We start from the raw sequence: 16,539 nt of genomic DNA on the forward strand, positions 1-16,539 counted from the left end.
TTTAAATATTTTTTAAAGAAAGAAACATTTTTTAGTCTCCCCAAATGTTGGCTGAACAGCACATTGCTATAATGTAACTGGACAACTATCCTAGTCCAATATGAATGTCAGTGCACTTTTTTCAGACATGAAAAAAATCAAATTCACCTGTATGACTGTCCCCGTAAACAACTCGCCATCATATTCACCCAGGACCCACTGTCCCACTGTCCAACCTCTATGGGGCCTCGGTGCTGTCAGGATCCTCCTCTCCTCCCTCAGAGAAGGCGTGGCAAGACGGTGCAAAGCACTGACAATCTTTCTCACAAAAGCATGACAATGGCCTTGTGTTGATGACTCCAGGTGTAGTGGATGTCAGCTGTTGGGTGAAATTCAAAAAGAAAAAATATAACATTTTCACACAAATATTTACATTTAGTCACTTTAGTCATTGAATTGAACATTGAATAGAAGTATCACATACTATCAAGTTCTAGACATTTTTGTGGGATGACTGCTTTCTAAGTCAATAGCCTGGGAAATGTAACTTATTTAACTACATTAATTTATTGAACTTATTCTTGGCTTGGCTTGGCTTGAGTTGACTTACTTGGTGGATTTTCATTGTCCCAGGAACTACTTTCAGGTTTGGGGGAACCAATTCAGAGCTTGCTTTAATGTTCTCCTCTGATACCTGGTACAGAGTCACAGAAGAATTGTTCTTCAGCTGCTCGTCCAACGACTCTGCATCAGGAATGCTGGTCCAATATGACACAATTCAGTCTGCATCAGGAATGCTGGTCCCATATGACACATCAGGAATGCTGGTCCCATATGACACATCAGGAATGCTAGGTGTTTTAAGGCCCCACCTACTCCACCTGTGCCATGTGAGGCCTCAGTGTAATTCCAGGTCACCCATTGGAAACCGTGGATGAAGGGCACAGTGGAGGCTAGATAGAAAAAAGTGTGGTTTCGACACTGTGACGTTGGGCCATCTGAAATGAAGTGGATGTGTTTGGCATCAGGATATTTCTCTCAGATGTTTCTCAATACTGGGTCTAGATGGGCCATCTGAAATGAAGTGGATGTGTTTGGCATCAGGATATTTCTCTCAGATGTTTCTCAATACTGGGTCTAGATGGGCCCATGTTGCCACAGCCTCATGCTGTAGGCAGGCAGACAGGGAAGCAGAGGCCTCCACCCTGCCCCTACTGAGATGGGTCACCGAGGGGCTTTCACCCTGCCCCTACTGAGATAGGTCACCCCAGTGTGGAGGGGCTTCCACCCTGCCCCTACTGAGATAGGTCACCCCAGTGTGGAGGGTCACCTGTTGATTACCCTTTCCGAAGTGGGTTTCTTTTATTTCTTTGGAGTACTTACAGCTGTAGGTCTCTGTGTCATCAACATGCACAGCTACGTCATCATCTGTGAGTGTTTCTTTCATCAATTTTAGGGTCAAAAATCGGTGCCTGATATTGAATAGAATAATTTGAAATCTTGAAAGATGTTCTGTGGAAAGAGGCAACAGTTTCTCAATTTTCAAGGAAGGTGTTCTTAACCTCCTCTTTACCTTCCAGTTGACTGTGTTTCCCTGAGTGAGGGGATCCAAGGAGGTTGGAAACGTCTTGTCCATGCAAGATTGACATCTGCCATACATACAGGACATGTTGTCAATGTCACACACACAGGATATGTGTGTGCATGCATGTCTTTGCAGTGTGTGTGTGTGCGTGTGCACGCCCCAGTGTATGTTTGCGCCTACGCGTGTGCATGTCAGCATGAGGTTTGTATGTACTCGAGTGTATGCGTGTGTGATGTACTGTATACTTGTATACTGTATGTGTGTGTGTGTGTGTGTGTGTGTGCGTGCGTGCGTGCGTGCGTGCGTGCGTGCGTGCGTGCGCGCGCGCGTGCGTGTGTGTGTGTGTGTGCGCGTATGTGTGTGCGCGTATGTGTGCAAGTGTTTGTCAAAGTTATGATTCTTTCCTGTGATCACCCTGTGCCCTAACCTCTCTCTCTCCCTTCTTCTGTACTCCTTAAGCAGTTCTGGATTGCTGTATATTTTCTCCCTATGCTTTGCCATCTTTTGCTGATGCCCTTTTCTTTTCGACAGAAGCTTGCCTGTAACAAAATATACATAGCATATCAAACTTGAAAGTAACATTTCATACAAAGATATAGAAATACATAATTTCTACAGTAAAACTATTAAATGGACAGATTATACTAGGTGGCCTATACTGCATTTACTTGCTGGAGGGTTGCAATAGCTATGTTGTTTACGCAAACTGTTTATGACAGTGTTTAAGGCAAATATCACGTTATATCAGGAAATGAACAAGAATTATGTGCATGTTCTTACTTCATTAGTCTGTTTCTCATTACCAAAACATTGAGTCTCTCCACCGGTGTCTTGACCTTTTTTGCTAACTGTGGAAGCACCATGAGGGCTAGCTAAACTTTACCTCACTATATATTTAGACCATTTTAAAGTATATAATAATCAAAATGAAAAAAAAATGTAATAGTTCAAAACATTACATATCGGTTATGAGAACAAAAAAGTCGTGGTACTATGACAGATAAACTTCTTTACTTTTTTAGACTTTTAATGTAAATGAGCTAGGCTTCTAATGCAGATCTGGCAACCTTTTGTTGTTCTGTATGATAATAAGGTTTCTCTGACCCGCTGCCTGAGATGGTTCTCCATGGCCTACCCCCATTCCCATACTATAATTAGTTGCTGTCACTCACACTCAGTTTGCTTCCTGACCTCAGGTGTCTGCAGTACCAGTGTGGGGACCTTTCCTTTGTTACCATGATAAGATTACCATTTTGGATATTATGCTGACCAACTTTTGGTGGTCACAGCAGCGGCTTGATCATGAATCTCATGTTCACTCACAGGATATTCTGGGTTTTTTTTTACAGTCCCCTCTTTGATGCTATGAAGCCATAAACTGCACATCTGTGTGGCCATTAGGGAGTCTTACCCGTCATCACCATCACAATCACTCATCACCATTGCATACACTGGTCATCTCCCAGTCTCAATAGGTGACTTATCATGGGGTCATTCTGTAATACTATAATAAAACCATTTTCTCAGGTTTGGGAGAAGCATTTGAGAACCACCACAGCCAAGGAGACATTCTGAGATAATTGAGGAAAACATAAGGGCATCTGACATCCAAAAAACAAGTGCATATACCATGACTACCCTAGCAACCACCTCATGACACCTGTTTACAAACTGAGTGACAGCTGTTGGTCTAGGTAAATCTTAGGGTGTCTGTGGTTTGGGATAACTAGACGGCACTCCCGTAATGTGCCAGATAGACATCAACAGACATCACCATGGACAGAATACAGGAACACATGTCAACTACTACCGCTCAGATGTAATTATTCCTGAAGCTTTTTTTACGACAAAAACTACTTACTGCGTCTTTAACAGATGTCGATGGTGTAAACGGAAGTGAACTTGAACGCGGCCACCGATTAGCTTCACAGCTGAGACCCTCATTTAATGATATTCTACCTGGGCTGCCCTTGCGGAATACTTGTTGTAAAGTGTCATAAATTAATTTGACGTTCCTATTTGGAATACATTTAAGCGCAGACGAGACGTTAGGACCGGTCATTATAGTGATGGCATCGGAGGACACGTTTAAGGTAAGTTCGCCATGTGGTTTACTAGCTTAGGCTACTTGGCCACGGACAAAAATGTCTATAAACAAGTCCATAGGTTTCCTATCGGGGAAGAATTTTTTTCAGGCAGTATATTCCAACGACGTGCCCACGTTTTGGAATGAAAAGTTTCGTTCTCACCAACATGAAAACCAACTACACCTACTGTGGGACGTCAACACTGGAGCAGCCTATCAGTTTGACAGGGCAGTAGTGTCTGAACGTGTGGTGGGACGGCACTTTGTGGGGTAGAACTCTGCATTTAAGCCAGATAGCTGCTACTGGCCTCCAACTGTCTGCCAACCCATTCACTCATTACCGAAGAAAAAGCGAGAGGTCATACAAGCACATGCATACGCACACAGTCATTCTCAATCTCTCATTTGTACAAAATCTATACAAGTCATAATGTTGTTTGTTTGTTCATTACTCTGTGAGTATTGATTCCAGGTGTTGTTCATTTTGTGCAACTATATACAAACAGGGATTTAAATGTAGGTGTTTACAACTGGTGGTATTCTTGATAAAGCTATGCCACTTGTGCTTTTTGTATAACTATTGCCATTCTATTACTTATACAAATGACCAGAGGCTGTATGGTTTGTTTCTACGAATATAGATTATTGTTTGCGTGATGCTGTTAGTAATTTAGGAGGATACTTTTTATAAATGTATTGCCTTTTATAATACCTTGTAAGTTATTTATGCACTACATATTATGCTTTTTCTTTGAATACAGTAAGTTACTGAATAGTCCAGCAGAAAGTAGCCCCCTAACTGGCGGCTCCAGAAACTCCATAGTGTTACTTTTAAGTTACAGGCTATTATGCTGTAAGAGCACTGCCATACTTTTGCCATAAATTATTTTAACGTGATAAAATCATACTGCCTTCCAAAATGTCCAAACCAGTGCTGATGTAAGAAAATAAGATGGAAAAAAAGTGCTCCTCCTGCTTCAGAAAACCCCAATATAGGTTTTATAAAGAGTTTATGAGTACTTTCCTTTTGCAATGTAGCACAATACATTTGAACTATTTGTATGGTTACATTTAGGTGACTTCACTGAAAGACAAAGTGACCCTCATCACCGGTGCCAGCTCAGGAATTGGGGCAGCAACAGCCGTATTGTTTGCCAAACTTGGTGCTCAGCTTGCATTAAACGGCCGTGATGTGGAAAATCTGAAGAAAATAGCTGGACAATGCACTGACTGTGGCGCTCCCCAGGTATGCTTCATTGTTTTTCATCATAATGTTTGGTTTGGTGCGTTTCATTTTTTTTTTACTCTACTCCCTTTTAATGGAGCAACTGGTCCAGGACAAACTAAAAGTACACTTCCTTCATCTATCCAGCGACGTGGATTTCTATTCCTTCTATCAAGGTTAATGTTGAAACCGGCATACCACAATTTGTTATATTCACACAGTAGTGCTGTGTTTTTTGCAGAAAATATCTGTATGATATTGTGTTGTTAAATCTGGCAAGGATTAATTGCACCACTGCTGAACATTGCTGTCTACGTTTGTGCCAAGCCTCCAGCAAGTTCTTAATATTCAGGCATTTCCCGCCGATGCAGAAACTAGAAAAAGAAAATGGATTGTCACTAATGGGTTGTCAGAGTAGGGAAGCATTGATATAGAGAGAATGTCTGTTAGCGAGAATCTGATACAGGGCAGCAAGGCAGCAGTTCTGTCATTGTTTCAGTGGAACAGTTACTCCATTCCTTTGACCCAATAACCATTAGTGTAACATTTTCAAATGAAGAAATCATTCAACACAGGCCTTTTCTTAAATTAGACCGGGGTAAAGGGTGCTACACATAGAATGCCAAGTCAAGGGGTTATGAAAGACCTTTTGAAATGACCATAATTTTCTCCTCCTTTTGCGGTCACCATAATTTTTCCCCATTCTTCTGTGTAACTTTTTAACCTATCCTTGTTCAAGGTGTCAACGGCTGGAAATTATGTTTTTCCTTGCCACTGTTGCCTGGAGAGCTGTACTAAGTTCTATGATACAGATGACATTCAGTTCAATTGTATTTTTCTCTTCCAGCCCTTGCTTGTTCCTGGTGACCTGACTGATGAGGAGACTGTGAGGAACACTGTCGACCAAACTCTTGCCCATTTTGGCAGACTTGATGTCCTAGTTAATAGTGCAGGAATCCTGGCCATGGGCGGTATTGAAACGGCTGATTTGGCACAGTATGATAAGGTCATGGATGTCAATGTCAGGTGAGAAGCTGTGGCAACCCAACTATTACTAAAGCGTTATCAGTGATGTGGAATCAGGAGCTTCTAATCATTCTGACAAGGGTCGACAAAAATATTAGGTGTTATAAACGTTGTGTGTTAATGTCAATATTCTATTATACAAAAGTTCACTTTATTCAAACAGGCTGTGCTATGCTACACTTTATCTTCTCAATCTATCTCAATGAGTGCAAATCCTCTGGGATACAGAATCCAAACAGCCGATTGCTATGCATACTGTAGCCCTCTGCTGCACGTGCAGCCCACCCCTACTGAAGAGGTGTGGTAGGGTTCACTTATGTTAGTCTGATTAGCAAAGGGATCAAATATCTAACCACTCAAGTCTGTGATGTGTATCTGAACAAGGTGCTACACTTTATACATACACTGTATGTCTTTTAAAGCATTTAAAGCTGCATCTCTAATGTACTGCTGTCATCAATGACTTTGATTGCAAGTGACAAACACATTCCCAGTGGCAGATTAAGGAATGCAGTCAGGTGACTCAGTGCAGCTGGTGAGTTTCTGTTAAATCAACAGTAAGACGCAGGTAATATTCTACTTATTGTTCGATATTCCCGGGGGAGGAGATCGGGGAGGCAGAAGGCACAACAAGTAGTCGGAGAGTTTTATTTCCAGTGAGTTTTACAGTGGTGTGAATCCCCTCCTTCAGTTTGGTGAGTGGGGTTGTTTAAGTTGCCTTATCTTTACATTTAGTCATTTAGCAGACGCTTTTATCCAAAGCGACTTACACATGTATACACATTTTACATTTACGCTGATGGCACACTGCACATCAGGAGCAATTAGGGGTTCAGTGTCTTGCTCAAGGACACTTCGACAGGGAATCGAACTAGCAACCTTCTGATTACTAAACAACTTCTCTACCTTTAAAGTCAGTGCTCCAGCTGGACACTAATGCCTCTAACAGTTCACTCTTTTGTTCATTTTCCTTTTTAGTTTTTGAGGCTATTCTAGGGTGGGGGGCATACTTCAGGTTCTTGCAGTGGGCTGCACCTTTGGTTCACTGTGGAACTCTGAGTTTAGTGTTTAAAGTCGCCTCGGGCCTGGTATGCCTCCGAAGACAGTTAGCTTAGTTTAGTTTAGTTTAGTTTGATAGGTATCTGGGGATTGCTTTATGTACTAATGTTTAAATCTGCACTGCTTTTTGAGAATAGCACTTAACAAACATACTCACCTTTTTCTTGGCTGGGGGAGAGAGGAGGAGAGCATTTGTGATAAGTTAGGTGTGTTCTTGTGCTTCTTGAGGCATTGTTGTGTTGGGTCCATGATCCTAACCTGTGTGTTTAGTGGCTATTGGTTAAGTTCTAGTGAGAACGTTGTAGGTTGGTAGTACCCTGAGTGTTAATGCTTGAAAAGCTTCATTAGATTTACTAGCAGGTTCCATTTTGTGCTTGCGTGAGGCAGGTGATCTTTGGTGTGTTACTTTAGTGGCTTAAAGTGTACTTTCCAGGCCTACTTTAGACTATGGTGTTACTTTGAAATTTTGCCACTTTGTGTTCGCTGTGTGCTATATTGGACCTGTGTGTGTGTGTGTGTGTGTGTGTGTGTGTGTGTGTGTGTGTGTGTGTGTGTGTGTGTGTGTGTGTGTGTGTGTGTGTGTGTGTGTGTGTGTGTGTGTGTGTGTGTGTGTGCTATATTGGACCCGTTTTGTGTTTTGTTTCTGCATATGTAAAGCAGCAGAAGCAGTAGTTTTGTGTAGAGCCTCATTTGTGGCTGTTGCTGATCTGTGCAAAATGTACTGTAGTTGGTGATAAAATGGCGACTCTCAAAGGTTTTTGTGAACAGCCTAGTGAAGAGCAGCTTGAGAATTTCACTAAAGAACAACTTCTTCAGCTAGCATCTAATGATCACATTGATATTCCTAATGATGATAAAAAGCTGAAAAAGAACATCAAACATGTCATTTAAGAAAGCGCTTGTGGCCAGAGGGGTTTTAAAATCACCTCTTCCTCTGCTTTAAGTATTGAACAGGGTTTGAATTATGACCTATATGAGGCTATTCTGAAGGCATTTCAGCTGGTTCCTGAGGCTAATCGTCAGCGTTTCAGGAGCTATATAAAGCAAACTGGTATGTTGACTTTGCAAGAGAGAAAGAAAATGTGTTCAACAGGTGGTGTTAATCTCGGAAAGCTGACTCTAAGGAACAGCTCCAACAGCTCATGCTGCTTGAAGAATTCAAGAATCGTTTACCAGAGGTTGTGTGTGTGTGTGGTGTGTGTGGTGTGTGTGTGTGTGTGTGTGTGTGTGTGTAATTAAATGAGCTGAAGGTGATGACATTGGATCAAGCTGCTATACTCAGAGGAGTTTGTCGTCACTTATAAAACATGCTTTACTGTGGGACAGTACCCAGATAATGGGGAAGAGGCCTCTCTCTTATAAAACATGCTTTACTGTGGGACAGATAATGGGGAAGAGACCTGCTCTCTTCTAAAACATGCTTTACTGTGGGTCAGTACCCAGATAATGGGAAGAGGCCTGCTCTCTTCTAAAACATGCTTTACTCTGGGTCAGTACGCAGATAATGGGGAAGAGGCCTCTCTCTTCTAAAACATGCTTTACTCTGGGTCAGTACGCAGATAATGGGGCAAGAGGCCTCTCTCTGAGATGCTGCCTTTTAAATCAACATTTCCTGTGTCTGCCTCCTTTTCCACAAAGTCCTCTGTGGAATTTTCATTAGACTGTTTCCTAGAGCGGGGGTCTCCAACTCAAATTACAGATGAGCCCCAGTCTGGTCAGTAGGGGGGCAGTCAAGTGCACCATTTAAAAAAAGAAAAGAAAAGTCCAGCTGTTCGGAATGTCTGAACATTAACTAAACACATTCTTGCCTAATGCGTGCTGCCAGACACCTGACAGCGCTTCTTCTCAGACAGCTGAGCCTCATTTGCTCTGAGGGAAGTGTTAGTTGAAGCCCTCAGTATGGCTTGAAGATGGACATCACTCAGCCTGGACCTGTACTTTGATTTGTTACATTTCATGGTGGAGAACTGTTTCTCACAGGTATATGTGCTTCCAAAAAGGCCTATGGTCTGCTTGAAGCTCTGGGAAGGGTGCGGGTCATTCTCTCAAACATTTTCCAAGCTTGTCTGTTTTTCCGTTTGCCTCTCTGAACTTGGCTTTGAGCTCAGAGTTGCCCTGTAGGTCAATGAGTTCCATTTGTAGCACACTGGGGGCATTTTGCACATCGAAGCAGAAGAGATCTGCAAACATTTGGAATGTGGCACTGTGTGTTTTGAAGTCTGCAAAGCACTGTTCAAATTCCTGCTGTAGCTTCTCAATGGCGTCAACATATTTCTCACTACTGAGTGCTATGCCCTCCTCCACAACACACCTGCATGCTGGAAAATGGTGGAGTTTCTTTTCAGACAGCTGGGCTTTTCCATAACATCTGTTTTATGGAGAACGCTTTGACATTTTCAAAAGCTGCAGTAATAATTCGATTAAATTCAATTTTATTTATATAGTGCCAAAACAATCAAATTGTCTTAAGGCGCTTATTCCTTTTTTATTTACAAAGGTAAAATGCAGACCCAGAACATAAATAACAACAAAACTGCATGTTCATCCAAATTAAACAAATTACAAGAAAGTGTAGTCCACACATAAACATCTTTCAACCTTTGAAAGAAATAGACCCTCTCTATGTCTGCCATACAAAATGTCTGCCATGCCATGCATGAAGGTCTTCACCTCTCTTCTCAGCTCAAAAAACCTAAACAGCCTTCGAGCCATTCATACTTATATATATATATTTGCCGGTGTAATGGGACTTTTGATTGAAGTCTTTAAGGGCGGCAATTTTCTCCTTGCAAATCAGACAGGTTGCGTCCCAATTAAGCTCCGTGAAGAAGGAATCACATATCCAGTTTCCTTGAACCTGCCGATGCCCAATTCTAAAACGTTCCCCACTTCCTGTATATGACGAATATCCCCAAGTATTAACTCTGCCATATTTTTTACGATTGGCATGTGTTTCTCCTCGAATAGGAGGTCTACTTAAGACATATAGTGAGCAATTTGACCCCCTTCCCCCACCCCAGTTCTAGCCACTGAACTAGATGTTCCAGGGTGATGGCTGGACTGTGCTGGCCTCCCTCACCAGTTGATCTCCTTCTCTGACGCTTGGTTTGGGGGACGGCCCTTTATACAAAGCTTCTGGATGGTGTGATGAACTTCCACGCTCCTATTATGGATCCAATGGTGCTCAATTTGACATCAAAATACTGGGATATTTTCTTGGAGTCTTTGCCTCACTTGAGCAATTGAATCACCTTGTCTCTCTTTGAACCATTTCCTCTGTTATTTCCTAACCTGGCAGATGATCCTTTGACAGAGTGATTTTCATATCCAGAAGATCTCTACTGTAACCACTCATAGAAAGTACCTAAAGGGCATTTGTGAATAATGTGTTCCTTAATCTAGAACTCAAAAGCACAAAGGTTTGAATTATACTATGTATTATGTATTGAATACTTAAGTATTATGTCTTTATTCATTTATTTTGAATGTTAACAGACAAATAACTTATATTGCCTTTGGAAATATACTAGAGCAAACATGTTCGCAGTAAAAATACAGATTGGGATCTTTTGTGATGACTTCTAGGGGGGGGTTGAATACTTTTGTAGAAATGAATTTCCTCTGTTCAGTCCTACTTATTTATCTGTTTGTGTTGCAGGTCTGTGTTCCACCTGACTCACCTCTGTGTGCCTCATTTAATTAAGACACGAGGCTCGATCGTCAATGTTTCAAGTGTCAACGGCCAGAGATCGGTAGGTGTGCACATGTGTATACTGTTGTCTGGCTAGGGTCACAACTGAGAAAACCGGTGACTGTTTTGTAAGGGATAATGTATAGTCCGGCGGTCATTATCGAAAAAATAAATCCCGACGGGACGAACAGGTCTTGTTTCGTCCTGAAGGGATTTATTTTTCGATAATGACCGCCGGACCACAGATTATCCCGCTCATTATACGGTTACTTGGTAAAACGATAGAAGACATTCCTCCAAAATATCCCTTTTTAATGATTTTGTTGCCATTTCTTATGTTGATTTCTTCTATCTACTCTCATTGCTTCTACCACAGTTTCCTGGTGTCCTTGCCTACTGTATGTCTAAATCAGCCATTGACCAGTTCACTCGCTGCACAGCACTCGGTAAGAAATTATCCATTTCTGTGTGTTCCAGTAACTGTGTAAATTCTGTATGAGAAGTGTAATCTATCTTTGATATGTTTGTGTGTTCCAGTAACTGTGTAAATAAATGCTGTATGAGAAGTATAATCTATCTTTTATATGTTTGTGTGTTCCAGTAACTGTGTAAATAAATGCTGTATGAGAAGTGTAATCTATCTTTTATATGTTTGTGTGTTCCAGTAACAGTGTAAATAAATGCTGTATGAGAGTAGTAATCTTTCTTTGATATGGTTTGCTTTGTTTTACGTAGAACTGGCTGAAAAGCAAGTGCGGGTCAATTCTGTCTGGTATGTGTATTTTTATCTTTGTGAGCAAACAAATTGTTAAACACATTTTGTTATTTTTGAAAACAAATGAAGGTTGTAACTGAACTTTATTTTATTTCTAAATCTTGATCTTCTCTGCAGCCCAGGAGTGATTATAACTGAAGTTCACAAACGGGCTGGTTTGAATGAAGAGGAATATGCAAAGGTACTGGTTTGGAACCGAAAACCTAATCTCTGTTGCAGTGATAGTATATCGTCTGTGTGCGGTTTATACTTTCATTTTGTAAACTTCCTGCAGCCCTGTGGTCAATACTGGGGTGCATCCTGTACCTGAATCTATTCTTTTTCATCAAGATAATATGGCTCCTCTCAACTTACATTTACATTTAGTCATTTAGCAGACGCTTTTATCCAAAGCGACTTACATATGTGTGACTTACAATGTATACACATTTTACATTTACACTGATGGCACACTGCACATCAGGAGCAATTAGGGGTTCAGTGTCTTGCTCAAGGACGCTTCGACAGGGAATCGAACTAGCAACCTTCTGATTACTAAACGACTTCTCTACCACTGTACCACTGTCGCCCCACATCTTCACAGGAGTCAGCATGTGTTAACTAGCATGCCAATTGACTTTGCTCTTGCCTAAATGGTCAGCTACAGAAAGTAACTCTACCTCCACCCCCTGTAGCCTCGCCTGCACCTCAGCGCCTTCATCCTTTTTATATCCATAGCCTTCAAGTCTTGCCTGAGTGAATTGGCTACTTGGACCAGCCCTGTAACCGGTGTGCTCTCGCTCTCGCTCTCTTTCTCTCACTCACGCTTCTACAAAATGTGTGTGTGTGCGCCAAGTAGTGTGACAGGTAGATGCTTGAAAGACACACACGATGACGTAATGTTGAGAAAACCGTGGTCGGTGGATGAGTTTGTTTCATAAAATACTGTTGTGGTTTATATACAGTGTGGTTAATAGTCAGAAAAGTGGTGACGAATCCAGCGAGTCAGTGTAGGGAGGGGAGATCCCAACATGGAGAAAAGAATTCTCCCTACTTGTGAGCAGCTGATTGTTTGTGGTGAGATCCTAGTGAGCAGTCAGCCACAGAACGTATGCACTAGTGCTAGAAGAATCAGTGCAGAGCACAAGTGATGCACGAGGGACGGACAAGGCTAGAGACTATAGGCCTCGGACTGAGGATTAAGGGTTATTGTAGAACAAATGTAGACTTCGGACTGTTCTCTATAAACCATTTTATCTATTTGTTAGATGTCAAAACCCTGCGTAGTACCCCAAAAAATTTAAATTGAGATATGTAATGCAACAGATACACAAGATTCTAAGCTACAAAACGCAGGAACAGTAGCCTAAACAGCAGTTAGCCATTTTGTTACATCCTGAATAACTTAACAAATTAAGTAATTCAATTTAAGTTTGTTTAAATCAAATATGGTCCTTGAGATATACTTTACATGGAGTAGAAAACACAATTATTATTTTTTTAATGTTAGTTGACAAGCCTAGTCGATAGAGTAGGCTTTAAACAACACATCTATGCCAGAAGACACTGCTCACAGTACGTATATTCAGAGTATGCTATACTGTACTTTAAGATATATTAAGATGACTATTTTCATTTTCCTAATCTTGCTATCAGTTCCTAGAGAAGTGCAAGGTGACCCATGCCCTGGGACGACCAGGGGAGGCGGATGAAGTTGCTCACTCCATTGCTTTCCTGGCGTCAGATGCTGCGACCTTCATCACAGGGGTCAACCTTCCTGTGGATGGGGGTCGGCATGCCATGTGTCCAAGATGAAGGGCTCCTCGCCTAGAGCTGATCTGGTCTGGTCCAACTGAAATGGTCTGTTTGATTTGCTCTCCAACAGGTGAAAATAAAATGTGATTTTGAAGTGCCTTCTGTACATGGTTTCTTTCTTGGGATTGGTCATCGCTATCTTCTAAATTCTAAGACATTCTAGCTCTGTATCCGAAAAGGTCTTGGGTCATTCAGTATCAACTCTTCAATGCCTCCCTGGTCATATCATGAGTTTTGAGCATTTCAATATGTCCATTTCATTTCTATAGCTGTGGGAACTGTTGGTTTTTGTTACAAATGATTGATGTTTGTGTCCCTGAGTCATTTTGGCTGCTCGGAATCCACATATCTAACTCACTGACATCTTGATGGATTGAACTGGATATTATGTCTGTTATATTAATATATCTTAATATACTAATAATTCCCACCAAGTATCAACTTAATTTCCTGAATTCGTACAGCTAATAAATAGTGATAGTTAAATATATAAAATATTGACTATGGTAATTTCACTGACACAGCAGTGTGGGTGACTTTGCAACAGTCCCTTAGAATGCCAAGTCTATGTCAGGGTTCCCATGGGGACCTCTGTCATGTCATGATGTGGGGTTGATCACACACACTGGGGGCCTCATGTCATGATGTGGGGTTGATCAGACTGGGGACCTCATGTCATGATGTGGGGTTGATCACACTGGGGACGTCATGTCATGATGTGGGGTTGATCACACTCCGTCATGTCATGTCATGATGTGGGGTCGATCACACACACTGGGGATCTCATGTCATGATGTGGGGTTGATCAGACTGGGGATCTCCGTCATGTCATGTCATGATGTGGGGTTGATGACACTGGGGACCTCATGTCATGATGTGGGGTTGATCACACTCCGTCATGTCATGTCATGATGTGGGGTTGATCACACCGGACGCAGACTGGACTGCACGCAGAACACACACAGCTATACAATGTGTGTAAGAGGGAGTTAAGAAAGGTGGGTGTTGAGGCAGGCAAACATCAGTGCCTTCACCTTTATGCCACTGCATAAAGATAAACAAGATGTGGACTATCCTTTTTGACTGATCGAAAGAGGTTTGATAAAGATGAACAGTGATGTGGACTATCCTTTTTGACTGATCGAAAGAGGTTTGATAAAGATGAACAGTGATGTGGACTATCCTTGGTGACTGATCAAAAGAGGTTTGAGAAAGATGAACAGTGATGTGGACTATCCTTTTTGACTGATCAAAAGAGGTTTGAGAAAGATGAACAGTGATGTGGACTATCCTTTTTGACTGATCAAAAGAGGTTTGATAAAGATGAACAGTGATGTGGACTATCCTTTTTGACTGATCTAAAGAGGTTTGATAAAGATGAACAGTGATGTGGGCTATCCTTTTCGACTGATCAAAAGAGGTTTGATAAAGATGAACAGTGATGTGGACTATCCTTTTTGACTGATCTAAAGAGGTTTGATAAAGATGAACAGTGATGTGGGCTATCCTTTTCGACTGATCAAAAGAGGTTTGTAAGTATGACAACTAAATTCGATTTGAAAGTAAACTTTCTGGTGGACATATTCGCATAAGTGTAGGCTACTTCAAAATAGGATTGTGCGCTTCAAAACTGATTATCATGTAATGCAATCAAAACTATCAAACTATATATGGCTATATACAGTGTATATACCTAATCATCTTTTAAAACAGCTGTTTGATAAACGTTGAGTCTGAGTACATTGTATTTATATGTAAAGAACATGAAGGACAAGATGAATAGTGATGCATCGAGAATCCAAATCGTTACCCTTTGAATCATAATCTAATTGAATTTTGAGAAAAGTGAAGATTCACACCTCTATTAAGTGGCAATTCCACCTATCCTGAGCAATCCAACACGCTTCAATTTCAGAACAGGGAGGGTGAGACAAAAAGAGTGATTCCAAAAACTATTTATTAGCTTGTGTTGTGAGCAAGTAAATATAAAGTATATTCGGTTGCACTTAACTCGAACCTTGTAGCAGCCAAAATTGTAATAATGGCGAATAAAGTGATACTTTTCTGTTGTTAATGTAATAAAAGCTGATGGTTGTATGAATGTAAGAATTGACCAATAATGTAATGTAATAAAGTTTCTGAACTAATCATGTATAATCTTTTGCGCATTATGTAATAAGCTATAACATTATTGGCTGCTTTTTATATTATTGGCTGGGTTTCATTAATGTAAGAATATATTTCTATCACTGTGTTTAAGTGTTATTGTATTATCAAATGTCAGAGTTCCATAGCATTAACCCTTACTGTTGCTTCTTTCAAATAGTTGCTCCACACCAATCCTAACTACTAACCCTGAGAAAACACACACACACACATAATATATATATATATATATATATATACACACACACACACACACACACACACACACACTATGGTTAGACACTGAGTACTAAATGAAGTATGAAGAAATTAAGAAGTGGGAGCACATATGTACCAATTTGTGAAAAAGAAACAGAGCGGTGGAGTGTATTTTTTAAACGTTTTTATTCATGAAAATAAATCCCGAACCACAGTGGGCTATAGACACTAGACTATGAAGGATGTTAGGCTGTTAGCTATTCTGCGCTAAAAGTTATTATGATATTGGTTCAGAAATGTTATTACAATATGTTATATTATATTATTGGCTTTTATTACATTAATAACAGAAAACATTACTATTATTATTATTATTATAACATTATTATATATTATTACTTTATATATTATTGGCTACTACAAACCCTCCTTCATACGTCTGATAAAACTTTGTCGTAAATACACTGCATCCTGTGATCTAAGAGTGTCATGTTGCTATTGTTCATACATGACAATCACAACAAGGTTCAAGTTAGTTGTTACTGTATATGCTTCTTTATTTATTTTATTAAAACATTGAATAAAGAATGGAAAAAGTATTATGTCACTGGCAGTTATTACATAATTGGCTGCTACAAACCTTCCTCCATAAGCCTGACCAAACTATGTAGTGAGTACATTATTGGGGGCAACAGTGGTACAGGAGGTAAAGAAGGTAAAGGTAAAGAAGTCGTTTAGTAATCAGAAGGTTGCTTGTTCGATTCCCTGTCGAAGCGTCCTTGAGCAAGACACTGAACCCCTAATTGCTCCTGATGTGCAGTGTGCCATCAGTGTAAATGTAAAATGTGTATACATTGTAAGTCGCACATATGTAAGTCGCTTTGGATAAAAGCGTCTGCTAAATGACTAAATGTAAATGTAATTATGGCAGACACCATCATTACTTTTGATGATA

General features: G+C 40.6%; 1 protein-coding gene across 1 annotated transcript; it reads left to right on the top strand.

Annotated features, from left to right (window-relative positions):
- The first annotated feature begins 3,488 nt into the window (after positions 1-3,488).
- On the top strand, positions 3,489-13,317 carry zgc:101858 (uncharacterized protein LOC449555 homolog). Its single transcript, XM_031585158.2, has 8 exons — positions 3,489-3,657; positions 4,726-4,896; positions 5,723-5,901; positions 10,619-10,712; positions 11,028-11,097; positions 11,387-11,423; positions 11,544-11,607; positions 13,062-13,317. Exons 1-8 carry the CDS (start codon positions 3,634-3,636, stop codon positions 13,218-13,220), a joined length of 798 nt encoding a protein of 265 aa, XP_031441018.1. The 5' UTR covers positions 3,489-3,633; the 3' UTR covers positions 13,221-13,317.
- Positions 13,318-16,539: the final 3,222 nt, after the last annotated feature.

The sequence above is a fragment of the Clupea harengus genome, chromosome 18 (genome assembly GCF_900700415.2).
Source record: "Clupea harengus chromosome 18, Ch_v2.0.2, whole genome shotgun sequence".
NCBI lineage: Eukaryota > Metazoa > Chordata > Actinopteri > Clupeiformes > Clupeidae > Clupea > Clupea harengus.

Bases quoted from the DNA above. Each gene is read 5' to 3' on its own strand.
- zgc:101858 (XM_031585158.2), top strand. From the start codon at position 3,634: ATGGCATCGGAGGACACGTTTAAG. The intron at 11,098-11,386 runs GTAAGAAATTAT...TGTTTTACGTAG, and splicing joins CACTCGCTGCACAGCACTCG to AACTGGCTGAAAAGCAAGTG. The intron at 11,424-11,543 runs GTATGTGTATTT...TCTTCTCTGCAG, and splicing joins GTGCGGGTCAATTCTGTCTG to CCCAGGAGTGATTATAACTG.